This window comes from Schistocerca americana, unplaced genomic scaffold (genome assembly GCF_021461395.2).
Source record: "Schistocerca americana isolate TAMUIC-IGC-003095 unplaced genomic scaffold, iqSchAmer2.1 HiC_scaffold_472, whole genome shotgun sequence".
Lineage (NCBI taxonomy): Eukaryota > Metazoa > Arthropoda > Insecta > Orthoptera > Acrididae > Schistocerca > Schistocerca americana.
The window spans coordinates 85,159-112,315 of record NW_025726206.1 but is presented as its reverse complement, the minus strand read 5'-3'; the positions used below and the strand labels follow the sequence as shown (position 1 = coordinate 112,315).

Below are 27,157 nucleotides of genomic sequence, written 5' to 3'. Positions count from 1 at the left end.
GACAGCTCAACTTGAGAGGACAGCTTAACTAGAGATGACAGCTCAACTAGAGAGGACAGCTCAACATGATAGGACAGCTCAACTTGAGAGGACAGCTCAACTTGAGAGGACAGCTCAACTAGAGAGGACAGCTCAACTTGAGAGGTCAGCTCAACTTGAGAGGACAGCTCAACTTGAGAGGACAGCTCAAATTGAGAGGACAGCCCAACCTGAGAGGACAGCACAACGTGAGAGGACAGCTCAACTTGAGTGGGCAGCTCAACTTGAGAGGACAGCTCAACTTGAGAGGACAGCCCAACTTGAGAGGACAGCACTACTTGAGAGGAAAGCACAACATGTGAAGACAGCAAAGCTTGCGAAGGCAGCACGGCTGGCGAGGAAAGCACGGCTTGCGAGGACAGCAAGGCTTGCGATGACAGCACAGCTTGCGAGGACAGTACAGCTTGCGAGGACAGCGCAGCTTGCGAGGACAGCACAGCTTGCGAGGACAGCACAGCTAACGAGGACAGCACAGCTTGCGAGGACAGCACAGCTTGCGAGGACAGCACAGCTTGCGAGGACAGCACAGCTTGCGAGGACGGCACAGCTTGCGAGGACGGCACAGCTTACAAAGACGGCACAGCTTGCGAGCACAGCACAGCTTGCGAGGACAGCACAGCTTGCGAGGACAACACAGGTTGCGGGACAGCACAGCTTGCGTGGACAGCACAGGTTGCGAGGACAGCACAGCTTGCGAGGACAGCACAGCTTGCGAGGACAGCACAGCTTGCGAGGACAGCATAGCTCGCGAGGACAGGACAGCTTGCGAGGACAGCACAGCTTGCGAGGATGGCACAGCTTGCGAGGACGGCACAGCTTGCAAGGACATCACAGCTTGTGAGGACAGCTCAACTTGAGAGGACAGCTGAACTTGAGAGGACAGCTCAACTTGAGAGGGACAGCTCAACTTCAGAGGACAGCAAAACTTGAGAGGACTGCTCAACTTGAGAGGGCTGCTCAGCTTCAGAGGGCAGCTCAACTTGAGAGGGCAGCTCAACTTGAGAGGGCAGCTCAACTTGAGAGGGCAGCTCAACTTGAGAGGGCAGCTCAACTTCAGTGTACAGCTCAACTTGAGAGGAAATCTCAACCTGAGAGGACACCTCAACCTGAGAGGACAGCTCAACTTGAGAGGACAGCACAACTTACAAGGACAGGAAAGCTTGCGAGGACAGCAAAGCTTGTGAGGACAGCAAAGCTTGTGAGGACAGCACGGCTTGCGAGGACAGCAAGGCTTGCGTGGACAGCACGGCTTCCGAGGACAGCACGGCTTGCAAGGACAGCACGGCTTGTGAGGACAGCACACCTGGCGAGGACAGCACGGCTTGCAAGGACAGCACGGCTTGCGAGGACAGCTCAACTTGAGAGGACAGCTCAACTTGAGAGGACAGCTCAACTTGCGAGGACAGGTCAACTTGAGAGGGCAGCTCAACTTGACAGCTCAACTTGAGAGGACAGCTCAACTTAAGAGGGCAGCTCAACTTGAGAGGGCAGCTCAACTTGAGACGACAGCACAGCTTGCGAGGACAGCACAGCTTGCGCGGACAGCACAGCTTGCGAGGACAGCACAGCTTGCGAGGACAGCAAAGCTTGCGAGGACAGCACGGCTTGCGAGGACAGCACGGCTTGCGAGGACAGCACGGCTTGCGAGGACAGCACAGCTTGCGAGGACAGCACAGCTTGCAAGGACAGCACAGCTTGCGAGGCCAGCAAGGCTTGCGAGGACAGTACAGCTTACGAGGACAGCTCTACTTGAAAGGACAGCTCAACTTGAGAGGACAGCTCAACTTGAGAGGACAGCTCAACTTTAGAGGACAGCTCATCTTGAGAGGACAGCTCAACTTGAGAGGACAGCTCAACTTGAGAGGACAGCTCAACTTGAGTGGACAGCTCAACTTGAGAGGACAGCTCAACTTGAGAGGACAGCTACACTTGAGAGGACAGCTCAACTTGAGGGGACAGCACAACTTGAGAGGACAGCACAACTTGAGAGGACAGCTCATCTTGAGAGGACAGCTCAACTTGAGAGGACAGCTCAACTTGAGAGGGCAGCTTAGCTTAACAGGACTGCTCAACTTGTGAGGACACCACTACTTGAGAGGAAAGCACAACTTTCGAGGACAGCAAAGCTTGCAAGGACAGCACAGCTTGCGAGGACAGCACGGCTTGCGAGGACAGCTCAATATGAGAGAACAACTCAACTTGAGAGGACAGCTCAACTTGAGAGGACAGCTCAACTTGACAGGACAGTCCAACTGAAGAGGACAGCTCAACTTTAAAGGACAGCACAACTTCCGAGGACAGCACAACTTGCGAGGACAGCAAAGCTAGCGATGACAGTACGGCTTGCGAGGACAGCACGGCTTCCGACGACAGCACGGCTTGCAAGGACAGCACGGCTTGCGAGGACAGCACGTCTTGCGAGGACAGCACGGCTTGCGAGGACAGCACGGCTTGCGAGGACAGCACAGGTTGCGAGGACAGCACAGCTTGCGAGGAGAGCACAGCTTGCGAGGACAGCACGGCTTGGGAGGACAGCTCAACTTGAGAGGACAGCTCAACTTGAGAGGACAGCTCAACTTGAGAGGACAGCTCAACTTGAGAGGACAGCTCAACTTGAGAGGACAGCTCAACTTGAGAGGACAGCTCAACTTGAGAGGGCAGCTCAACTTGAGAAGACAGCTCAACTTGAGAGGACAGCTCAACTTGAGAGGACAGCTCAACTTGAGAGGACAGCTCATCTAGAGAGGACAGCTCATCTAGAGAGGACAGCTCAACCTCAGAGGACAGCTCAACTTGAAGGAGAGCTCAACTTGAGAGGACATCTCAATTTGAGAGGTCAGCTCAACTTGAGAGGACAGCTCAACTTTAGAGGACAGCTCAACTTCAAAGGACAGCTCAAGTTGAGAGGACAGCTCTACTAGAGAGGGCAGCTCAACTTGAGAGGACAGCACGGCTTGCGAGAACAGCACAGCTTGCGAGGACAGCACAGCTTGCGAGGACAGCATTACTTGAGAGGACAGCTCAACTTGAGAGGACAGCTCAACTTTGGAGGACAGCTCAACATAAGAGGGCAGCTCAACTTGAGAGGGCAGCTCAACTTGTGAGGACAGCTGAACTTGAGAGGGCAGCACAACTTGCGAGGACTGCACAACTTGCGAGAACAGCAAAGGTCGCAAGGACAGCAAAGCTCGCGAGGACAGCAAAGCTCACGAGGACAGCAAAGCTCGCAAGGACAGCACGGCTCGCGAGGACAGCATGGCTTGCGAGGACAGCATGGCTTGCGAGGACAGCACGGCTTGCGAGGACAGCACGGCTCGCGAGGACAGCACGGTATGCGAGGACAGCACGGCTTGCGATGACAGCACAGCTTGCGAGGACAGTACAGCTTGCGAGGACAGCGCAGCTTGCGAGGACAGCACAGCTTGCGAGGACAGCACAGCTTGCGAGGACAGCACAGCTTGCGAGGACGGCACAGCTTGCGAGGACGGCACAGCTTACAAAGACGGCACAGCTTGCGAGGACAACACAGGTTGCGGGGACAGCACAGCTTGCGTGGACAGCACAGGTTGCGAGGACAGCACAGCTTGCGAGGACAGCACGGCTTGCGAGGACAGCACAGCTTGCGAAGACAGCACAGCTTGCGAGGACAGCATAGCTTGCGAGGACAGGACAGCTTGCGAGGACAGCACAGCTTGTGAGGATGGCTCAGCTTGCAAGGACGGCACAGCTTGCGAGGACGGCACAGCTTGCAAGGACATCACAGCTTGTGAGGACAGCTCAACTTGAGAGGACAGCTCAACTTGACAGGACAGCTCAACTTGAGAGGACAGCTCAACTTCAGAGGACAGCAAAACTTGAGAGGACTGCTCAACTTGAGAGGGCTGCTCAGCTTCAGAGGGCAGCTCAACTTGAGAGGGCAGCTCAACTTGAGAGGGCAGCTCAACTTGAGAGGGCAGCTCAAATTGAGTGTACAGCTCAACTTGAGAGGAAATCTCAACCTGAGAGGACACCTCAACCTGAGAGGACAGCTGAACTTGAGAGGACAGCACAACTTACGAGGACAGGAAAGCTTGCGAGGACAGCAAAGCTTGTGAGGACAGCAAAGCTTGTGAGGACAGCACGGCTTGCGAGGACAGCAAGGCTTGCGTGGACAGCACGGCTTCCGAGGACAGCACGGCTTGCAAGGACAGCACGGCTTGCGAGGACAGCACAGCTTGCGAGGACAGCACAGCCTGCGAGGACAGCACAGCTTGCGAGGACAGCACAGCTTGCGAGGACAGCATTACTTGAGAGGACAGCTCAACTTGAGAGGACAGCTCAACTTTGGAGGACAGCTCAACATAAGAGGGCAGCTCAACTTGAGAGGGCAGCTCAACTTGAGAGGGCAGCTCAACTTGAGAGGGCAGCTCAACTTGTGAGGACAGCTGAACTTGAGAGGGCAGCACAACTTGCGAGGACTGCACAACTTGCGAGAACAGCAAAGGTCGCGAGGACAGCAAAGCTCGCGAGGACAGCAAAGCTTGCGAGGACAGCAAAAGTCGCAAGGACAGCACGGCTCGCGAGGACAGCACAGCTTGCGAGGAGAGCACAGCTTGCGAGGACAGCACAAATTGTGGGGACAGCACAGCTTTCGAGGACAGCACAGCTTGCGATGACAGCACAACTTGCGAGGACAGCACGGCTTGCGAGGACAGCTCAACTTGAGAGGACAGCTCAACTTGAGAGGACAGCTCAACTTTGGAGGACAGCTCAACATAAGAGGGCAGCTCAACTTGAGAGGACAGCTCAACTTGAGAGGACAGCTCAACTTGAGAGGACAGCTCAACTTGAGAGGACAGCTCAACTAGAGATGACAGCTCAACTAGAGAGGACAGCTCAACATGATAGGACAGCTCAACTTGAGAGGACAGCTCAACTTGAGAGGACAGCTCAACTAGAGAGGACAGCTCAACTTGAGAGGTCAGCTCAACTTGAGAGGACAGCTCAACTTGAGAGGACAGCTCAACTTGAGAGGACAGCTCAACTTGAGAGGACAGCTCAACTTCAGAGGACAGCAAAACTTGAGAGGACTGCTCAACTTGAGAGGGCTGCTCAGCTTCAGAGGGCAGCTCAACTTGAGAGGGCAGCTCAACTTGAGAGGGCAGCTCAACTTGAGAGGGCAGCTCAACTTGAGAGGGCAGCTCAACTTCAGTGTACAGCTCAACTTGAGAGGAAATCTCAACCTGAGAGGACACCTCAACCTGAGAGGACAGCTCAACTTGAGAGGACAGCACAACTTACAAGGACAGGAAAGCTTGCGAGGACAGCAAAGCTTGTGAGGACAGCAAAGCTTGTGAGGACAGCACGGCTTGCGAGGACAGCAAGGCTTGCGTGGACAGCACGGCTTCTGAGGACAGCACGGCTTGCAAGGACAGCACGGCTTGTGAGGACAGCACACCTGGCGAGGACAGCACGGCTTGCAAGGACAGCACGGCTTGCGAGGACAGCTCAACTTGAGAGGACAGCTCAACTTGAGAGGACAGCTCAACTTGCGAGGACAGCTCAACTTGAGAGGACAGCTCAACTTGACAGCTCAACTTGAGAGGACAGCTCAACTTAAGAGGGCAGCTCAACTTGAGAGTGCAGCTCAACTTGAGACGACAGCACAGCTTGCGAGGACAGCACAGCTTGCGCGGACAGCACAGCTTGCGAGGACAGCACAGCTTGCGAGGACAGCAAAGCTTGCAAGGACAGCACGGCTTGCGAGGACAGCACGGCTTGCGAGGACAGCACGGCTTGCGAGGACAGCACAGCTTGCGAGGACAGCACAGCTTGCAAGGACAGCACAGCTTGCGAGGCCAGCAAGGCTTGCGAGGACAGCACAGCTTACGAGGACAGCTCTACTTGAAAGGACAGCTCAACTTGAGAGGACAGCTCAACTTGAGAGGACAGCTCAACTTTAGAGGACAGCTCAACTTGAGAGGACAGCTCAACTTGAGAGGACAGCTCAACTTGAGAGGACAGCTCAACTTGAGTGGACAGCTCAACTTGAGAGGACAGCTCAACTTGAGAGGACAGCTACACTTGAGAGGACAGCTCAACTTGAGGGGACAGCACAACTTGAGAGGACAGCACAACTTGTGAGGACAGCTCAACTTGAGAGGACAGCTCAACTTGAGAGGACAGCTCAACTTGAGGGGGCAATTCAACTTGAGAGGGCAGCTTAGCTTAACAGGACTGCTCAACTTGTGAGGACACCACTACTTGAGAGGAAAGCACAACTTTCGAGGACAGCAAAGCTTGCAAGGACAGCACAGCTTGCGAGGACAGCACGGCTTGCGAGGACAGCTCAATATGAGAGAACAACTCAACTTGAGAGGACAGCTCAACTTGAGAGGACAGCTCAACTTGAGAGGACAGTCCAACTGAAGAGGACAGCTCAACTTTAAAGGACAGCACAACTTCCGAGGACAGCACAACTTTCGAGGACAGCAAAGCTAGCGATGACAGTACGGCTTGCGAGGACAGCACGGCTTCCGACGACAGCACGGCTTGCGAGGACAGCATGGCTTGCGAGGACAGCACGTCTTGCGAGGACAGCACGGCTTGCGAGGACAGCACGGCTTGCGAGGACAGCACAGGTTGTGAGGACAGCACAGCTTGCGAGGAGAGTACAGCTTGCGAGGACAGCACAGCTTGCGAGGAGAGCTCAACTTGAGAGGACAGCTCAACTTGAGAGGACAGCTCAACTTGAGAGGACAGCTCAACTTGAGAGGACAGCTCAACTTGAGAGGACAGCTCAACTTGAGAGGACTGCTCAACTTGAGAGGACAGCTCAACTTGAGAGGACAGCTCAACTTGAGAGGACAGCTCAACTTGAGAGGACAGCTCAACTTGAGAGGACAGCTCATCTAGAGAGGACAGCTCATCTAGAGAGGACAGCTCAACTTGAAGGAGAGCTCAACTTGAGAGGACAGCTCAACTTGAGAGGACAGCTCAACTTGAGAGGACAGCTCAACTTGAGAGGTCAGCTCAACTTGAGAGGACAGCTCAACTTTAGAGGACAGCTCAACTTCAAAGGACAGCTCAAGTTGAGAGGACAGCTCTACTAGAGAGGGCAGCTCAACTTGAGAGGGCAGCTCAACTTGAGAGGGCAGCTCAACTTGTGAGGACAGCTGAACTTGAGAGGGCAGCACAACTTGCAAGGACTGCACAACTTGCGAGAACAGCAAAGGTCACGAGGACAGCAAAGCTCGCGAGGACAGCAAAGCTCGCGAGGACAGCAAAGCTCGCAAGGACAGCACGGCTCGCGAGGACAGCATGGCTTGCGAGGACAGCACGGCTTGCGAGGACAGCACGGCTTGCGAGGACAGCACGGCTTGCGAGGACAGCACGGCTCGCGAGGACAGCACGGTATGCGAGGACAGCACGGCTTGCGATGACAGCACAGCTTGCGAGGACAGTACAGCTTGCGAGGACAGCGCAGCTTGCGAGGACAGCACAGCTTGCGAGGACAGCACAGCTTGCGAGGACAGCACAGCTTGCGAGGACGGCACAGCTTGCGAGGATGGCACAGCTTACAAAGACGGCACAGCTTGCGAGGACAGCACAGCTTGCGAGGACAGCACAGCTCGCGAGGACAACACAGGTTGCGGGGACAGCACAGCTTGCGTGGACAGCACAGGTTGCGAGGACAGCACAGCTTGCGAGGACAGCACGGCTTGCGAGGACAGCACAGCTTGCGAAGACAGCACAGCTTGCGAGGACAGCATAGCTTGCGAGGACAGGACAGCTTGCGAGGACAGCACAGCTTGTGAGGATGGCTCAGCTTGCGAGGACGGCACAGCTTGCGAGGACGGCACAGCTTGCAAGGACATCACAGCTTGCGAGAACAGCTCAACTTGAGAGGACAGCTCAACTTGACAGGACAGCTCAACTTGAGAGGACAGCTCAACCTCAGAGGACAGAAAAACTTGAGAGGACTGCTCAACTTGAGAGGGCTGCTCAGCTTCAGAGGGCAGCTCAACTTGAGAGGGCAGCTCAACTTGAGAGGGCAGCTCAACTTGAGAGGGCAGCTCAAATTGAGTGTACAGCTCAACTTGAGAGGATATCTCAACCTGAGAGGACACCTCAACCTGAGAGGACAGCTGAACTTGAGAGGACAGCACAACTTACGAGGACAGGAAAGCTTGTGAGGACAGCAAAGCTTGTGAGGACAGCAAAGCTTGTGAGGACAGCACGGCTTGCGAGGACAGCAAGGCTTGCGTGGACAGCACGGCTTCCGAGGACAGCACGGCTTGCAAGGACAGCACGGCTTGCGAGCACAGCACAGCTTGCGAGGACAGCACAGCTTGCGAGGACAGCACAGCTTGCGAGGACAGCACAGCTTGCGAGGACAGCATTACTTGAGAGGACAGCTCAACTTGAGAGGACAGCTCAACTTTGGAGGACAGCTCAACATAAGAGGGCAGCTCAACTTGAGAGGGCAGCTCAACTTGAGAGGGCAGCTCAACTTGAGAGGGCAGCTCAACTTGTGAGGACAGCTGAACTTGAGAGGGCAGCACAACTTGCGAGGACTGCACAACTTGCGAGGACAGCAAAGGTCGCGAGGACAGCAAAGCTCGCGAGGACAGCAAAGCTTGCGAGGACAGCAAAAGTCGCAAGGACAGCACGGATCGCGAGGACAGCACAGCTTGCGAGGAGAGCACAGCTTGCGAGGACAGCACAAATTGGGAGGACAGCACAGCTTTCGAGGACAGCACAGGTTGCGATGACAGCACAACTTGCGAGGACAGCACGGCTTGCGAGGACAGCTCAACTTGAGAGGACAGCTCAACATGAGAGGACAGCTCAACTTTGGAGGACAGCTCAACATAAGAGGGCAGCTCAACTTGAGAGGACAGCTCAACTTGAGAGGACAGCTCAACTTGAGAGGACAGCTCAACTTGAGAGGACAGCTCAACTAGAGATGACAGCTCAACTAGAGAGGACAGCTCAACATGATAGGACAGCTCAACTTGAGAGGACAGCTCAACTTGAGAGGACAGCTCAACTAGAGAGGACAGCTCAACTTGAGAGGTCAGCTCAACTCTAGAGGACAGCTCAACTTGAGAGGACAGCTCAACTTGAGAGGACAGCTCAACTTGAGAGGACAGCTCAACTTGAGAGGACAGCTCAACTTGAGAGGACAGCACAACCTGAGAGGACAGCACAACGTGAGAGGACAGCTCAACTTGAGTGGGCAGCCCAACTTGAGAGGGCAGCTCAACTTGAGAGGACAGCCCAACTTGAGAGGACAGCACTACTTGAGAGGAAAGCACAACATGCGAAGACAGCAAAGCTTGCGAAGACAGCACGGCTGGCGAGGAAAGCACGGCTTGCGAGGACAGCAAGGCTTGCGATGACAGCACAGCTTGCGAGGACAGTACAGCTTGCGAGGACAGCGCAGCTTGCGAGGACAGCACAGCTTGCGAGGACAGCACAGCTAACGAGGACAGCACAGCTTGCGAGGACAGCACAGCTTGCGAGGACAGCACAGCTTGCGAGGACAGCACAGCTTGCGAGGACGGCACAGCTTGCGAGGACGGCACAGCTTACAAAGACGGCACAGCTTGCGAGCACAGCACAGCTTGCGAGGACAGCACAGCTTGCGAGGACAACACAGGTTGCGGGGACAGCACAGCTTGCGTGGACAGCACAGGTTGCGAGGACAGCACGTCCTGCGAGGACAGCACAGCTTGCGAGGACAGCACAGCTTGCGAGGACAGCATAGCTTGCGAGGACAGGACAGCTTGCGAGGACAGCACAGCTTGCGAGGATGGCACAGCTTGCGAGGACGGCACAGCTTGCAAGGACATCACAGCTTGCGAGGACAGCTCAACTTGAGAGGACAGCTGAACTTGAGAGGACAGCTCAACTTGAGAGGACAGCTCAACTTCAGAGGACAGCAAAACTTGAGAGGACTGCTCAACTTGAGAGGGCTGCTCAGCTTCAGAGGGCAGCTCAACTTGAGAGGGCAGCTCAACTTGAGAGGGCAGCTCAACTTGAGAGGACAGCTCAACTTGAGAGGACAGCCCAACTTGAGAGGACAGCACTACTTGAGAGGAAAGCACAACATGCGAAGACAGCAAAGCTTGCGAAGACAGCACGGCTGGCGAGGAAAGCACGGCTTGCGAGGACAGCAAGGCTTGCGATGACAGCACAGCTTGCGAGGACAGTACAGCTTGCGAGGACAGCGCAGCTTGCGAGGACAGCACAGCTTGCGAGGACAGCACAGCTAACGAGGACAGCACAGCTTGCGAGGACAGCACAGCTTGCGAGGACAGCACAGCTTGCGAGGACAGCACAGCTTGCGAGGACAACACAGGTTGCGGGGACAGCACAGCTTACAAAGACGGCACAGCTTGCGAGCACAGCACAGCTTGCGAGGACAGCACAGCTTGCGAGGACAACACAGGTTGCGGGGACAGCACAGCTTGCGTGGACAGCACAGGTTGCGAGGACAGCACAGCTTGCGAGGACAGCACAGCTTGCGAGGACAGCACAGCTTGCGAGGACAGCATAGCTTGCGAGGACAGGACAGCTTGCGAGGACAGCACAGCTTGCGAGGATGGCACAGCTTGCGAGGACGGCACAGCTTGCAAGGACATCACAGCTTGCGAGGACAGCTCAACTTGAGAGGACAGCTGAACTTGAAGGGCAGCTCAACTTGAGAGGACAGCTCAACTTCAGAGGACAGCAAAACTTGAGAGGACTGCTCAACTTGAGAGGGCTGCTCAGCTTCAGAGGGCAGCTCAACTTGAGAGGGCAGCTCAACTTGAGAGGGCAGCTCAACTTGAGAGGGCAGCTCAACTTGAGAGGGCAGCTCAACTTCAGTGTACAGCTCAACTTGAGAGGAAATCTCAACCTGAGAGGACACCTCAACCTGAGAGGACAGCTCAACTTGAGAGGACAGCACAACTTACAAGGACAGGAAAGCTTGCGAGGACAGCAAAGCTTGTGAGGACAGCAAAGCTTGTGAGGATAGCACGGCTTGCGAGGACAGCAAGGCTTGCGTGGACAGCACGGCTTCCGAGGACAGCACGGCTTGCAAGGACAGCACGGCTTGTGAGGACAGCACACGTGGCGAGGACAGCACGGCTTGCAAGGACAGCACGGCTTGCGAGGACAGCTCAACTTGAGAGGACAGCTCAACTTGAGAGGACAGCTCAACTTGCGAGGACAGCTCAACTTGAGAGGACAGCTCAACTTGACTGCTCAACTTGAGAGGACAGCTCAACTTAAGAGGGCAGCTCAACTTGAGAGTGCAGCTCAACTTGAGACGACAGCACAGCTTGCGAGGACAGCACAGCTTGCGCGGACAGCACAGCTTGCGAGGACAGCACAGCTTGCGAGGACAGCAAAGCTTGTGAGGACAGCACGGCTTGCGAGGACAGCACGGCTTGCGAGGACAGCACGGCTTGCGAGGACAGCACAGCTTGCGAGGACAGCACAGCTTGCAAGGACAGCACAGCTTGCGAGGCCAGCAAGGCTTGCGAGGACAGTACAGCTTACGAGGACAGCTCTACTTGAAAGGACAGCTCAACTCGAGAGGACAGCTCAACTTGAGGGGACAGCTCAACTTTAGAGGACAGCTCAACTTGAGAGGACAGCTCAACTTGAGAGGACAGCTCAACTTGAGAGGACAGCTCAACTTGAGTGGACAGCTCAACTTGAGAGGACAGCTCAACTTGAGAGGACAGCTACACTTGAGAGGACAGCTCAACTTGAGGGGACAGCACAACTTGAGAGGACAGCACAACTTGTGAGGACAGCTCAACTTGAGAGGACAGCTCAACTTGAGAGGACAGCTCAACTTGAGAGGGCAATTCAACTTGAGAGGGCAGCTTAGCTTAACAGGACTGCTCAACTTGCGAGGACACCACTACTTGAGAGGAAAGCACAACTTTCGAGGACAGCAAAGCTTGCAAGGACAGGACAGCTTGCGAGGACAGCACGGCTTGCGAGGACAGCTCAATATGAGAGAACAACTCAACTTGAGAGGACAGCTCAACTTGAGAGGACAGCTCAACTTGAGAGGACAGTCCAACTGAAGAGGACAGCTCAACTTTAAAGGACAGTACAACTTCCGAGGACAGCACAACTTGCGAGGACAGCAAAGCTAGCGATGACAGTACGGCTTGCGAGGACAGCACGGCTTCCGACGACAGCACGGCTTGCGAGGACAGCACGGCTTGCGAGGACAGCACGTCTTGCGAGGACAGCACGGCTTGCGAGGACAGCACGGCTTGCGAGGACAGCACAGGTTGCGAGGGCAGCACACCTTGCGAGGAGAGCACAGCTTGCGAGGACAGCACGGCTTGCGAGGACAGCTCAACTTGAGAGGACAGCTCAACTTGAGAGGACAGCTCAACTTGAGAGGACAGCTCAACTTGAGAGGACAGCTCAACTTGAGAGGACAGCTCAACTTGAGAGGACAGCTCAACTTGAGAGGACAGCTCAACTTGAGAGGACAGCTCAACTTGAGAGGACAGCTCAACTTGAGAGGACAGCTCAACTTGAGAGGACAGCTCATCTAGAGAGGACAGCTCATCTAGAGTGGACAGCTCTACCTCAGAGGACAGCTCAACTTGAAGGAGAGCTCAACTTGAGAGGACATCTCAATTTGAGAGGTCAGCTCAACTTGAGAGGACAGCTCAACTTTAGAGGACAGCTCAACTTCAAAGGATTGCTCAAGTTGAGAGGACAGCTCTACTAGAGAGGGCAGCTCAACTTGAGAGGACAGCACGGCTTGCGAGAACAGCACAGCTTGCGCGGACAGCACAGCTTGTGAGGACAGCATTACTTGAGAGGACAGCTCAACTTGAGAGGACAGCTCAACTTTGGAGGACAGCTCAACATAAGAGGGCAGCTCAACTTGAGAGGGCAGCTCAACTTGTGAGGACAGCTGAACTTGAGAGGGCAGCAGAACTTGCGAGGACTGCACAACTTGCGAGAACAGCAAAGGTCGCGAGGACAGCAAAGCTCGCGAGGACAGCAAAGCTCGCGAGGACAGCAAAGCTCGCAAGGACAGCACGGCTCGCGAGGACAGCATGGCTTGCGAGGACAGCACGGCTTGCGAGGACAGCACGGCTTGCGAGGATAGCACGGCTTGCGAGGACAGCACGGCTCGCGAGGACAGCACGGTATGCGAGGACAGCACGGCTTGCGATGACAGCACAGCTTGCGAGGACAGTACAGCTTGCGAGGACAGCGCAGCTTGCGAGGACAGCACAGCTTGCGAGGACAGCACAGCTTGCGAGGACAGCACAGCTTGCGAGGATACACAGCTTGCGAGGACGGCACAGCTTACAAAGACGGCACAGCTTGCGAGGACAGCACAGCTTGCGAGGACAGCACAGCTTGCGAGGACAACACAGGTTGTGGGGACAGCACAGCTTGCGTGGACAGCACAGGTTGCGAGGACAGCACAGCTTGCGAGGACAGCACGGCTTGCGAGGACAGCACAGCTTGCGAAGACAGCACAGCTTGCGAGGACAGCATAGCTTGCGAGGACAGGACAGCTTGCGAGGACAGCACAGCTTGTGAGGATGGCTCAGCTTGCGAGGACGGCACAGCTTGCGAGGACGGCACAGCTTGCAAGGACATCACAGCTTGCGAGGACAGCTCAACTTGAGAGGACAGCTCAACTTGACAGGACAGCTCAACTTGAGAGGACAGCTCAACTTCAGAGGACAGCAAAACTTGAGAGGACTGCTCAACTTGAGAGGGCTGCAAAGCTTCAGAGGGCAGCTCAACTTGAGAGGGCAGCTCAACTTGAGAGGGCAGCTCAACTTGAGAGGGCAGCTCAAATTGAGTGTACAGCTCAACTTGAGAGGAAATCTCAACCTGAGAGGACACCTCAACCTGAGAGGACAGCTGAACTTGAGAGGACAGCACAACTTACGAGGACAGGAAAGCTTGCGAGGACAGCAAAGCTTGTGAGGACAGCAAAGCTTGTGAGGACAGCACGGCTTGCGAGGACAGCAAGGCTTGCGTGGACAGCACGGCTTCTGAGGACAGCACGGCTTGCAAGGACAGCACGGCTTGCGAGGACAGCACAGCTTGCGAGGACAGCACAGCTTGCGAGGACAGAACAGCTTGCGAGGACAGCACAGCTTGCGAGGACAGCATTACTTGAGAGGACAGCTCAACTTGAGAGGACAGCTCAACTTTGGAGGACAGCTCAACATAAGAGGGCAGCTCAACTTGAGAGGGCAGCTCAACTTGAGAGGGCAGCTCAACTTGAGAGGGCAGCTCAACTTGTGAGGACAGCTGAACTTGAGAGGGCAGCACAACTTGCGAGGACTGCACAACTTGCGAGAACAGCAAAGGTCGCGAGGACAGCAAAGCTCGCGAGGACAGCAAAGCTTGCGAGGACAGCAAAAGTCGCAAGGACAGCACGGCTCGCGAGGACAGCACAGCTTGCGAGGACAGCTCAACTTGAGAGGACAGCTCAACTTGAGAGGACAGCTCAACTTTGGAGGACAGCTCAACATAAGAGGGCAGCTCAACTTGAGAGGACAGCTCAACTTGAGAGGACAGCTCAACTTGAGAGGACAGCTCAACTTGAGAGGACAGCTCAACTAGAGATGACAGCTCAACTAGAGAGGACAGCTCAACATGATAGGACAGCTCAACTTGAGAGGACAGCTCAACTTGAGAGGACAGCTCAACTAGAGAGGACAGCTCAACTTGAGAGGTCAGCTCAACTTGAGAGGACAGCTCAACTTGAGAGGACAGCTCAACTTGAGAGGACAGCTCAACTTGAGAGGACAGCTCAACTTGAGAGGACAGCTCAACTAGAGATGACAGCTCAACTAGAGAGGACAGCTCAACATGATAGGACAGCTCAACTTGAGAGGACAGCTCAACTTGAGAGGACAGCTCAACTAGAGAGGACAGCTCAACTTGAGAGGTCAGCTCAACTTGAGAGGACAGCTCAACTTGAGAGGACAGCTCAAATTGAGAGGACAGCCCAACCTGAGAGGACAGCACAACGTGAGAGGACAGCTCAACTTGAGTGGGCAGCTCAACTTGAGAGGACAGCTCAACTTGAGAGGACAGCCCAACTTGAGAGGACAGCACTACTTGAGAGGAAAGCACAACATGTGAAGACAGCAAAGCTTGCGAAGGCAGCACGGCTGGCGAGGAAAGCACGGCTTGCGAGGACAGCAAGGCTTGCGATGACAGCACAGCTTGCGAGGACAGTACAGCTTGCGAGGACAGCGCAGCTTGCGAGGACAGCACAGCTTGCGAGGACAGCACAGCTAACGAGGACAGCACAGCTTGCGAGGACAGCACAGCTTGCGAGGACAGCACAGCTTGCGAGGACAGCACAGCTTGCGAGGACGGCACAGCTTGCGAGGACGGCACAGCTTACAAAGACGGCACAGCTTGCGAGCACAGCACAGCTTGCGAGGAGAGCACAGCTTGCGAGGACAACACAGGTTGCGGGGACAGCACAGCTTGCGTGGACAGCACAGGTTGCGAGGACAGCACAGCTTGCGAGGACAGCACAGCTTGCGAGGACAGCACAGCTTGCGAGGACAGCATAGCTCGCGAGGACAGGACAGCTTGCGAGGACAGCACAGCTTGCGAGGATGGCACAGCTTGCGAGGACGGCACAGCTTGCAAGGACATCACAGCTTGTGAGGACAGCTCAACTTGAGAGGACAGCTGAACTTGAGAGGACAGCTCAACTTGAGAGGACAGCTCAACTTCAGAGGACAGCAAAACTTGAGAGGACTGCTCAACTTGAGAGGGCTGCTCAGCTTCAGAGGGCAGCTCAACTTGAGAGGACAGCTCAACTTGAGAGGACAGCTCAACTTGAGAGGACAGCTCAACTTGAGTGGACAGCTCAACTTGAGAGGACAGCTCAACTTGAGAGGACAGCTCAACTTTAGAGGACAGCTCAACTTGAGAGGACAGCTCAACTTGAGAGGACAGCTCAACTTGAGAGGACAGCTCAACTTGAGTGGACAGCTCAACTTGAGAGGACAGCTCAACTTGAGAGGACAGCTACACTTGAGAGGACAGCTCAACTTGAGGGGACAGCACAACTTGAGAGGACAGCACAACTTGTGAGGACAGCTCAACTTGAGAGGACAGCTCAACTTGAGAGGACAGCTCAACTTGAGAGGGCAATTCAACTTGAGAGGGCAGCTTAGCTTAACAGCACTGCTCAACTTGCGAGGACACCACTACTTGAGAGGAAAGCACAACTTTCGAGGACAGCAAAGCTCGCAAGGACAGCACAGCTTGCGAGGACAGCACGGCTTGCGAGGACAGCTCAATATGAGAGAACAACTCAACTTGAGAGGACAGCTCAACTTGAGAGGACAGCTCAACTTGAGAGGACAGACCAACTGAAGAGGACAGCTCAACTTTAAAGGACAGCACAACTTCCGAGGACAGCACAACTTGCGAGGACAGCAAAGCTAGCGATGACAGCACGGCTTGCGAGGACAGCACGGCTTCCGACGACAGCACGGCTTGCGAGGACAGCATGTCTTGCGAGGACAGCACGTCTTGCGAGGACAGCACGGCTTGCGAGGACAGCACGGCTTGCGAGGACAGCACAGGTTGTGAGGACAGCACAGCTTGCGAGGAGAGTACAGCTTGCGAGGACAGCACGGCTTGCGAGGACAGCTCAACTTGAGAGGACAGCTCAACTTGAGAGGACAGCTCAACTTGAGAGGACAGCTCAACTTGAGAGGACAGCTCAACTTGAGAGGACAGCTCAACTTGAGAGGACAGCTCAACTTGAGAGGACAGCTCAACTTGAGAGGACAGCTCAACTTGAGAGGACAGCTCAACTTGAGAGGACAGCTCAACTTGAGAGGACAGCTCATCTAGAGAGGACAGCTCATCTAGAGAGGACAGCTCAACTTGAAGGAGAGCTCAACTTGAGAGGACATCTCAATTTGAGAGGTCAGCTCAACTTGAGAGGACAGCTCAACTTTAGAGGACAGCTCAACTTCAAAGGACAGCTAAAGTTGAGAGGACAGCTCTACTAGAGAAAGCAGCTCAACTTGAGAGGACAGCACGGCTTGCGAGAACAGCACAGCTTGCGAGGACAGCACAGCTTGCGAGGACAGCATTACTGGAGAGGACAGCTCAACTTGAGAGGACAGCTCAACTTTGGAGGACAGCTCAACATAAGAGGGCAGCTCAACTTGAGAGGGCAGCTCAACTTGAGAGGGCAGCTCAACTTGAGAGGGCAGCTCAACTTGAGAGGGCAGCTCAACTTGTGAGGACAGCTGAACTTGAGAGGGCAGCACAACTTGCAAGGACTGCACAACTTGCGAGAACAGCAAAGGTCACGAGGACAGCAAAGCTCGCGAGGACAGCAAAGCTCGCGAGGACAGCAAAGCTCGCAAGGACAGCACGGCTCGCGAGGACAGCATGGCTTGCGAGGACAGCACGGCTTGCGAGGACAGCACGGCTTGCGAGGACAGCACGGCTTGCGAGGACAGCACGGCTCGCGAGGACAGCACGGTATGCGAGGACAGCACGGCTTGCGATGACAGCACAGCTTGCGAGGACAGTACAGCTTGCGAGGACAGCGCAGCTTGCGAGGACAGCACAGCTTGCGAGGACAGCACAGCTTGCGAGGACAGCACAGCTTGCGAGGACGGCACAGCTTGCGAGGACGGCACAGCTTACAAAGACGGCACAGCTTGAGAGGACAGCACAGCTTGCGAGGACAGCACAGCTCGCGAGGACAACACAGGTTGCGGGGACAGCACAGCTTGCGTGGACAGCACAGGTTGCGAGGACAGCACAGCTTGCGAGGACAGCACGGCTTGCGAGGACAGCACAGCTTGCGAAGACAGCACAGCTTGCGAGGACAGCATAGCTTGCGAGGACAGGACAGCTTGCGAGGACAGCACAGCTTGTGAGGATGGCTCAGCTTGCGAGGACGGCACAGCTTGCGAGGACGGCACAGCTTGCAAGGACATCACAGCTTGCGAGAACAGCTCAACTTGAGAGGACAGCTCAACTTGGCAGGACAGCTCAACTTGAGAGGACAGCTCAACCTCAGAGGACAGAAAAACTTGAGAGGACTGCTCAACTTGAGAGGGCTGCTCAGCTTCAGAGGGCAGCTCAACTTGAGAGGGCAGCTCAACTTGAGAGGGCAGCTCAACTTGAGAGGGCAGCTCAAATTGAGTGTACAGCTCAACTTGAGAGGATATCTCAACCTGAGAGGACACCTCAACCAGAGAGGACAGCTGAACTTGAGAGGACAGCACAACTTACGAAGACAGGAAAGCTTGTGAGGACAGCAAAGCTTGTGAGGACAGCAAAGCTTGTGAGGACAGCACGGCTTGCGAGGACAGCAAGGCTTGCGTGGACAGCACGGCTTCCGAGGACAGCACGGCTTGCAAGGACAGCACGGCTTGCGAGCACAGCACAGCTTGCGAGGACAGCACAGCTTGCGAGGACAGCACAGCTTGCGAGGACAGCACAGCTTGCGAGGACAGCATTACTTGAGAGGACAGCTCAACTTGAGAGGACAGCTCAACTTTGGAGGACAGCTCAACATAAGAGGGCAGCTCAACTTGAGAGGGCAGCTCAACTTGAGAGGGCAGCTCAACTTGAGAGGGCAGCTCAACTTGTGAGGACAGCTGAACTTGAGAGGGCAGCACAACTTGCGAGGACTGCACAACTTGCGAGGACAGCAAAGGTCGCGAGGACAGCAAAGCTCGCGAGGACAGCAAAGCTTGCGAGGACAGCAAAAGTCGCAAGGACAGCACGGATCGCGAGGACAGCACAGCTTGCGAGGAGAGCACAGCTTGCGAGGACAGCACAAATTGGGAGGACAGCACAGCTTTCGAGGACAGCACAGGTTGCGATGACAGCACAACTTGCGAGGACAGCACGGCTTGCGAGGACAGCTCAACTTGAGAGGACAGCTCAACATGAGAGGACAGCTCAACTTTGGAGGACAGCTCAACATAAGAGGGCAGCTCAACTTGAGAGGACAGCTCAACTTGAGAGGACAGCTCAACTTGAGAGGACAGCTCAACTTGAGAGGACAGCTCAACTAGAGATGACAGCTCAACTAGAGAGGACAGCTCAACATGATAGGACAGCTCAACTTGAGAGGACAGCTCAACTTGAGAGGACAGCTCAACTAGAGAGGACAGCTCAACTTGAGAGGTCAGCTCAACTCTAGAGGACAGCTCAACTTGAGAGGACAGCTCAACTTGAGAGGACAGCTCAACTTGAGAGAACAGCTCAACTTGAGAGGACAGCTCAACTTGAGAGGACAGCACAACCTGAGAGGACAGCACAACGTGAGAGGACAGCTCAACTTGAGTGGGCAGCCCAACTTGAGAGGGCAGCTCAACTTGAGAGGACAGCCCAACTTGAGAGGACAGCACTACTTGAGAGGAAAGCACAACATGCGAAGACAGCAAAGCTTGCGAAGACAGCACGGCTGGCGAGGAAAGCACGGCTTGCGAGGACAGCAAGGCTTGCGATGACAGCACGGCTTGCGAGGACAGCACAGGTTGTGAGGACAGCACAGCTTGCGAGGAGAGTACAGCTTGCGAGGACAGCACAGCTTGCGAGGAGAGCTCAACTTGAGAGGACAGCTCAACTTGAGAGGACAGCTCAACTTGAGAGGACAGCTCAACTTGAGAGGACAGCTCAACTTGAGAGGACAGCTCAACTTGAGAGGACTGCTCGACTTGAGAGGACAGCTCAACTTGAGAGGACAGCTCAACTTGAGAGGACAGCTCAACTTGAGAGGACAGCTCAACTTGAGAGGACAGCTCATCTAGAGAGGACAGCTCATCTAGAGAGGACAGCTCAACTTGAAGGAGAGCTCAACTTGAGAGGACAGCTCAACTTGAGAGGACAGCTCAACTTGAGAGGACAGCTCAACTTGAGAGGTCAGCTCAACTTGAGAGGACAGCTCAACTTTAGAGGACAGCTCAACTTCAAAGGACAGCTCAAGTTGAGAGGACAGCTCTACTAGAGAGGGCAGCTCAACTTGAGAGGGCAGCTCAACTTGAGAGGGCAGCTCAACTTGTGAGGACAGCTGAACTTGAGAGGGCAGCACAACTTGCAAGGACTGCACAACTTGCGAGAACAGCAAAGGTCACGAGGACAGCAAAGCTCGCGAGGACAGCAAAGCTCGCGAGGACAGCAAAGCTCGCAAGGACAGCACGGCTCGCGAGGACAGCATGGCTTGCGAGGACAGCACGGCTTGCGAGGACAGCACGGCTTGCGAGGATAGCACGGCTTGCGAGGACAGCACGGCTCGCGAGGACAGCACGGTATGCGAGGACAGCACGGCTTGCGATGACAGCACAGCTTGCGAGGACAGTACAGCTTGCGAGGACAGCGCAGCTTGCGAGGACAGCACAGCTTGCGAGGATACACAGCTTGCGAGGACGGCACAGCTTACAAAGACGGCACAGCTTGCGAGGACAGCACAGCTTGCGAGGACAGCACAGCTTGCGAGGACAACACAGGTTGCGGGGACAGCACAGCTTGCGTGGACAGCACAGGTTGCGAGGACAGCACAGCTTGCGAGGACAGCACGGCTTGCGAGGACAGCACAGCTTGCGAAGACAGCACAGCTTGCGAGGACAGCATAGCTTGCGAGGACAGGACAGCTTGCGAGGACAGCACAGCTTGTGAGGATGGCTCAGCTTGCGAGGACGGCACAGCTTGCGAGGACGGCACAGCTTGCAAGGACATCACAGCTTGCGAGGACAGCTCAACTTGAGAGGACAGCTCAACTTGACAGGACAGCTCAACTTGAGAGGACAGCTCAACTTCAGAGGACAGCAAAACTTGAGAGGACTGCTCAACTTGAGAGGGCTGCTCAGCTTCAGAGGGCAGCTCAACTTGAGAGGGCAGCTCGACTTGAGAGGGCAGCTCAACTTGAGAGGGCAGCTCAAATTGAGTGTACAGCTCAACTTGAGAGGAAATCTCAACCTGAGAGGACACCTCAACCTGAGAGGACAGCTGAACTTGAGAGGACAGCACAACTTACGAGGACAGGAAAGCTTGCGAGGACAGCAAAGCTTGTGAGGACAGCAAAGCTTGTGAGGACAGCACGGCTTGCGAGGACAGCAAGGCTTGCGTGGACAGCACGGCTTCTGAGGACAGCACGGCCTGCAAGGACAGCACGGCTTGTGAGGACAGCACACCTGGCGAGGACAGCACGGCTTGCAAGGACAGCACGGCTTGCGAGGACAGCTCAACTTGAGAGGACAGCTCAACTTGAGAGGACAGCTCAACTTGCGAGGACAGCTCAACTTGAGAGGACAGCTCAACTTGACAGCTCAACTTGAGAGGACAGCTCAACTTAAGAGGGCAGCTCAACTTGAGAGTGCAGCTCAACTTGAGACGACAGCACAGCTTGCGAGGACAGCACAGCTTGCGCGGACAGCACAGCTTGCGAGGACAGCACAGCTTGCGAGGACAGCAAAGCTTGCAAGGACAGCACGGCTTGCGAGGACAGCACGGCTTGCGAGGACAGCACGGCTTGCGAGGACAGCACAGCTTGCGAGGACAGCACAGATTGCAAGGACAGCACAGCTTGCGAGGCCAGCAAGGCTTGCGAGGACAGTACAGCTTACGAGGACAGCTCTACTTGAAAGGACAGCTCAACTTGAGAGGACAGCTCAACTTGAGGGGACAGCTCAACTTTAGAGGACAGCTCAACTTGAGAGGACAGCTCAACTTGAGAGGACAGCTCAACTTGAGAGGACAGCTCAACTTGAGTGGACAGCTCAACTTGAGAGGACAGCTCAACTTGAGAGGACAGCTACACTTGAGAGGACAGCTCAACTTGAGGGGACAGCACAACTTGAGAGGACAGCACAACTTGTGAGGACAGCTCAACTTGAGAGGACAGCTCAACTTGAGAGGACAGCTCAACTTGAGAGGGCAATTCAACTTGAGAGGGCAGCTTAGCTTAACAGGACTGCTCAACTTGCGAGGACACCACTACTTGAGAGGAAAGCACAACTTTCGAGGACAGCAAAGCTTGCAAGGACAGCACAGCTTGCGAGGACAGCACGGCTTGCGAGGACAGCTCAATATGAGAGAACAACTCAACTTGAGAGGACAGCTCAACTTGAGAGGACAGCTCAACTTGAGAGGACAGTCCAACTGAAGAGGACAGCTCAACTTTAAAGGACAGTACAACTTCCGAGGACAGCACAACTTGCGAGGACAGCAAAGCTAGCGATGACAGTACGGCTTGCGAGGACAGCACGGCTTCCGACGACAGCACGGCTTGCGAGGACAGCACGGCTTGCGAGGACAGCACGTCTTGCGAGGACAGCACGGCTTGCGAGGACAGCACGGCTTGCGAGGACAGCACAGGTTGCGAGGGCAGCACACCTTGCGAGGAGAGCACAGCTTGCGAGGACAGCACGGCTTGCGAGGACAGCTCAACTTGAGAGGACAGCTCAACTTGAGAGGACAGCTCAACTTGAGAGGAGAGGACAGCTCAACTTGAGAGGACAGCTCAACTTGAGAGGACAGCTCAACTTGAGAGGACAGCTCAACTTGAGAGGACAGCTCAACTTGAGAGGACAGCTCAACTTGAGAGGACAGCTCAAGTTGAGAGGACAGCTCATCTAGAGAGGACAGCTCATCTAGAGTGGACAGCTCTACCTCAGAGGACAGCTCAACTTGAAGGAGAGCTCAACTTGAGAGGACATCTCAATTTGAGAGGTCAGCTCAACTTGAGAGGACAGCTCAACTTTAGAGGACAGCTCAACTTCAAAGGATTGCTCAAGTTGAGAGGACAGCTCTACTAGAGAGGGCAGCTCAACTTGAGAGGACAGCACGGCTTGCGAGAACAGCACAGCTTGCGCGGACAGCACAGCTTGCGAGGACAGCATTACTTGAGAGGACAGCTCAACTTGAGAGGACAGCTCAACTTTGGAGGACAGCTCAACATAAGAGGGCAGCTCAACTTGAGAGGGCAGCTCAACTTGTGAGGACAGCTGAACTTGAGAGGGCAGCAGAACTTGCGAGGACTGCACAACTTGCGAGAACAGCAAAGGTCGCGAGGACAGCAAAGCTCGCGAGGACAGCAAAGCTCGCGAGGACAGCAAAGCTCGCAAGGACAGCACGGCTCGCGAGGACAGCATGGCTTGCGAGGACAGCACGGCTTGCGAGGACAGCACGGCTTGCGAGGATAGCACGGCTTGCGAGGACAGCACGGCTCGCGAGGACAGCACGGTATGCGAGGACAGCACGGCTTGCGATGACAGCACAGCTTGCGAGGACAGTACAGCTTGCGAGGACAGCGCAGCTTGCGAGGACAGCACAGCTTGCGAGGACAGCACAGCTTGCGAGGACAGCACAGCTTGCGAGGATACACAGCTTGCGAGGACGGCACAGCTTACAAAGACGGCACAGCTTGCGAGGACAGCACAGCTTGCGAGGACAGCACAGCTTGCGAGGACAACACAGGTTGCGGGGACAGCACAGCTTGCGTGGACAGCACAGGTTGCGAGGACAGCACAGCTTGCGAGGACAGCACGGCTTGCGAGGACAGCACAGCTTGCGAAGACAGCACAGCTTGCGAGGACAGCATAGCTTGCGAGGACAGGACAGCTTGCGAGGACAGCACAGCTTGTGAGGATGGCTCAGCTTGCGAGGACGGCACAGCTTGCGAGGACGGCACAGCTTGCAAGGACATCACAGCTTGCGAGGACAGCTCAACTTGAGAGGACAGCTCAACTTGACAGGACAGCTCAACTTGAGAGGACAGCTCAACTTCAGAGGACAGCAAAACTTGAGAGGACTGCTCAACTTGAGAGGGCTGCTCAGCTTCAGAGGGCAGCTCAACTTGAGAGGGCAGCTCAACTTGAGAGGGCAGCTCAACTTGAGAGGGCAGCTCAAATTGAGTGTACAGCTCAACTTGAGAGGAAATCTCAACCTGAGAGGACACCTCAACCTGAGAGGACAGCTGAACTTGAGAGGACAGCACAACTTACGAGGACAGGAAAGCTTGCGAGGACAGCAAAGCTTGTGAGGACAGCAAAGCTTGTGAGGACAGCACGGCTTGCGAGGACAGCAAGGCTTGCGTGGACAGCACGGCTTCCGAGGACAGCACGGCTTGCAAGGACAGCACGGCTTGCGAGGACAGCACAGCTTGCGAGGACAGCACAGCTTGCGAGGACAGAACAGCTTGCGAGGACAGCACAGCTTGCGAGGACAGCATTACTTGAGAGGACAGCTCAACTTGAGAGGACAGCTCAACTTTGGAGGACAGCTCAACATAAGAGGGCAGCTCAACTTGAGAGGGCAGCTCAACTTGAGAGGGCAGCTCAACTTGAGAGGGCAGCTCAACTTGTGAGGACAGCTGAACTTGAGAGGGCAGCACAACTTGCGAGGACTGCACAACTTGCGAGAACAGCAAAGGTCGCGAGGACAGCAAAGCTCGCGAGGACAGCAAAGCTTGCGAGGACAGCAAAAGTCGCAAGGACAGCACGGCTCGCGAGGACAGCACAGCTTGCGAGGACAGCTCAACTTGAGAGGACAGCTCAACTTGAGAGGACAGCTCAACTTTGGAGGACAGCTCAACATAAGAGGGCAGCTCAACTTGAGAGGACAGCTCAACTTGAGAGGACAGCTCAACTTGAGAGGACAGCTCAACTTGAGAGGACAGCTCAACTAGAGATGACTGCTCAACTAGAGAGGACAGCTCAACATGATAGGACAGCTCAACTTGAGAGGACAGCTCAACTTGAGAGGACAGCTCAACTAGAGAGGACAGCTCAACTTGAGAGGTCAGCTCAACTTGAGAGGACAGCTCAACTTGAGAGGACAGCTCAACTTGAGAGGACAGCTCAACTTGAGAGGACAGCTCAACTTGAGAGGACAGCTCAACTAGAGATGACAGCTCAACTAGAGAGGACAGCTCAACATGATAGGACAGCTCAACTTGAGAGGACAGCTCAACTTGAGAGGACAGCTCAACTAGAGAGGACAGCTCAACTTGAGAGGTCAGCTCAACTTGAGAGGACAGCTCAACTTGAGAGGACAGCTCAAATTGAGAGGACAGCCCAACCTGAGAGGACAGCACAACGTGAGAGGACAGCTCAACTTGAGTGGGCAGCTCAACTTGAGAGGACAGCTCAACTTGAGAGGACAGCCCAACTTGAGAGGACAGCACTACTTGAGAGGAAAGCACAACATGTGAAGACAGCAAAGCTTGCGAAGGCAGCACGGCTGGCGAGGAAAGCACGGCTTGCGAGGACAGCAAGGCTTGCGATGACAGCACAGCTTGCGAGGACAGTACAGCTTGCGAGGACAGCGCAGCTTGCGAGGACAGCACAGCTTGCGAGGACAGCACAGCTAACGAGGACAGCACAGCTTGCGAGGACAGCACAGCTTGCGAGGACAGCACAGCTTGCGAGGACAGCACAGCTTGCGAGGACGGCACAGCTTGCGAGGACGGCACAGCTTACAAAGACGGCACAGCTTGCGAGCACAGCACAGCTTGCGAGGACAGCACAGCTTGCGAGGACAACACAGGTTGCGGGGACAGCACAGCTTGCGTGGACAGCACAGGTTGCGAGGACAGCACAGCTTGCGAGGACAGCACAGCTTGCGAGGACAGCACAGCTTGCGAGGACAGCATAGCTCGCGAGGACAGGACAGCTTGCGAGGACAGCACAGCTTGCGAGGATGGCACAGCTTGCGAGGACGGCACAGCTTGCAAGGACATCACAGCTTGTGAGGACAGCTCAACTTGAGAGGACAGCTGAACTTGAGAGGACAGCTCAACTTGAGAGGACAGCTCAACTTCAGAGGACAGCAAAACTTGAGAGGACTGCTCAACTTGAGAGGGCTGCCCAGCTTCAGAGGGCAGCTCAACTTGAGAGGGCAGCTCAACTTGAGAGGGCAGCTCAACTTGAGAGGGCAGCTCAACTTGAGAGGGCAGCTCAACTTCAGTGTACAGCTCAACTTGAGAGGAAATCTCAACCTGAGAGGACACCTCAACCTGAGAGGACAGCTCAACTTGAGAGGACAGCACAACTTACAAGGACAGGAAAGCTTGCGAGGACAGCAAAGCTTGTGAGGACAGCAAAGCTTGTGAGGACAGCACGGCTTGCGAGGACAGCAAGGCTTGCGTGGACAGCACGGCTTCCGAGGACAGCACGGCTTGCAAGGACAGCACGGCTTGTGAGGACAGCACACCTGGCGAGGACAGCACGGCTTGCAAGGACAGCACGGCTTGCGAGGACAGCTCAACTTGAGAGGACAGCTCAACTTGAGAGGACAGCTCAACTTGCGAGGACAGCTCAACTTGAGAGGGCAGCTCAACTTGACAGCTCAACTTGAGAGGACAGCTCAACTTAAGAGGGCAGCTCAACTTGAGAGGGCAGCTCAACTTGAGACGACAGCACAGCTTGCGAGGACAGCACAGCTTGCGCGGACAGCACAGCTTGCGAGGACAGCACAGCTTGCGAGGACAGCAAAGCTTGCGAGGACAGCACGGCTTGCGAGGACAGCACGGCTTGCGAGGACAGCACGGCTTGCGAGGACAGCACAGCTTGCGAGGACAGCACAGCTTGCAAGGACAGCACAGCTTGCGAGGCCAGCAAGGCTTGCGAGGACAGTACAGCTTACGAGGACAGCTCTACTTGAAAGGACAGCTCAACTTGAGAGGACAGCTCAACTTGAGAGGACAGCTCAACTTTAGAGGACAGCTCATCTTGAGAGGACAGCTCAACTTGAGAGGACAGCTCAACTTGAGAGGACAGCTCAACTTGAGTGGACAGCTCAACTTGAGAGGACAGCTCAACTTGAGAGGACAGCTACACTTGAGAGGACAGCTCAACTTGAGGGGACAGCACAACTTGAGAGGACAGCACAACTTGAGAGGACAGCTCAACTTGAGAGGACAGCTCAACTTGAGAGGACAGCTCAACTTGAGAGGGCAGCTTAGCTTAACAGGACTGCTCAACTTGTGAGGACACCACTACTTGAGAGGAAAGCACAACTTTCGAGGACAGCAAAGCTTGCAAGGACAGCACAGCTTGCGAGGACAGCACGGCTTGCGAGGACAGCTCAATATGAGAGAACAACTCAACTTGAGAGGACAGCT

The 27,157-nt window shown here is 55.1% G+C and overlaps 4 protein-coding genes across 4 annotated transcripts; 3 read left to right on the top strand and 1 right to left on the bottom strand.

The window, feature by feature from the left end:
• Positions 1-34: 34 nt before the first annotated feature.
• LOC124584407 (repetin-like) lies at positions 35-2,118 on the top strand. The gene is made up of 3 exons (XM_047131368.1): positions 35-876; positions 955-1,237; positions 1,477-2,118. Exons 1-3 carry the CDS (start codon positions 35-37, stop codon positions 2,116-2,118), a joined length of 1,767 nt encoding a protein of 588 aa, XP_046987324.1.
• A 5,220-nt stretch (positions 2,119-7,338) lies between these two features.
• LOC124584406 (prestalk protein-like) lies at positions 7,339-7,923 on the top strand. The gene has a single exon (XM_047131367.1). It carries the CDS (start codon positions 7,339-7,341, stop codon positions 7,921-7,923), a length of 585 nt encoding a protein of 194 aa, XP_046987323.1.
• A 266-nt stretch (positions 7,924-8,189) lies between these two features.
• LOC124584405 lies at positions 8,190-9,788 on the bottom strand. Its single transcript, XM_047131366.1, has 2 exons — positions 9,638-9,788; positions 8,190-9,592 (listed from the first exon to the last, which is right to left on the bottom strand). Exons 1-2 carry the CDS (start codon positions 9,786-9,788, stop codon positions 8,190-8,192), a joined length of 1,554 nt encoding a protein of 517 aa, XP_046987322.1.
• A 13,894-nt stretch (positions 9,789-23,682) lies between these two features.
• LOC124584403 (calponin homology domain-containing protein DDB_G0272472-like) lies at positions 23,683-25,689 on the top strand. The gene has a single exon (XM_047131365.1). The coding sequence runs from the start codon at positions 23,683-23,685 to the stop codon at positions 25,687-25,689; it is 2,007 nt and encodes a 668-aa protein (XP_046987321.1).
• The last annotated feature ends 1,468 nt before the right edge of the window (positions 25,690-27,157 follow it).

Bases quoted from the DNA above. Each gene is read 5' to 3' on its own strand.
- LOC124584407 (XM_047131368.1), top strand. From the start codon at position 35: ATGACAGCTCAACTAGAGAGGACAGCTCAACATGATAGGACAGCTCAA. The intron at 877-954 runs GTGAGGACAGCT...TCAACTTCAGAG, and splicing joins TTGCAAGGACATCACAGCTT to GACAGCAAAACTTGAGAGGA. The intron at 1,238-1,476 runs GTGAGGACAGCA...TCAACTTGACAG, and splicing joins TTGTGAGGACAGCAAAGCTT to CTCAACTTGAGAGGACAGCT.
- LOC124584405 (XM_047131366.1), bottom strand. From the start codon at position 9,788: ATGCTGTCCTCGCAAGCTGTGCTGTCCTCGCAAGCTGTGCTGTCCTCG. The intron at 9,593-9,637 runs GCTCGCAAGCTG...CGTCCTCGCAAG, and splicing joins GTCCTCGCAAGCTGTGCTGT to CTGTGCCGTCCTCGCAAGCT.
- LOC124584406 (XM_047131367.1), top strand. From the start codon at position 7,339: ATGGCTTGCGAGGACAGCACGGCTTGCGAGGACAGCACGGCTTGCGAG.
- LOC124584403 (XM_047131365.1), top strand. From the start codon at position 23,683: ATGGCTCAGCTTGCGAGGACGGCACAGCTTGCGAGGACGGCACAGCTT.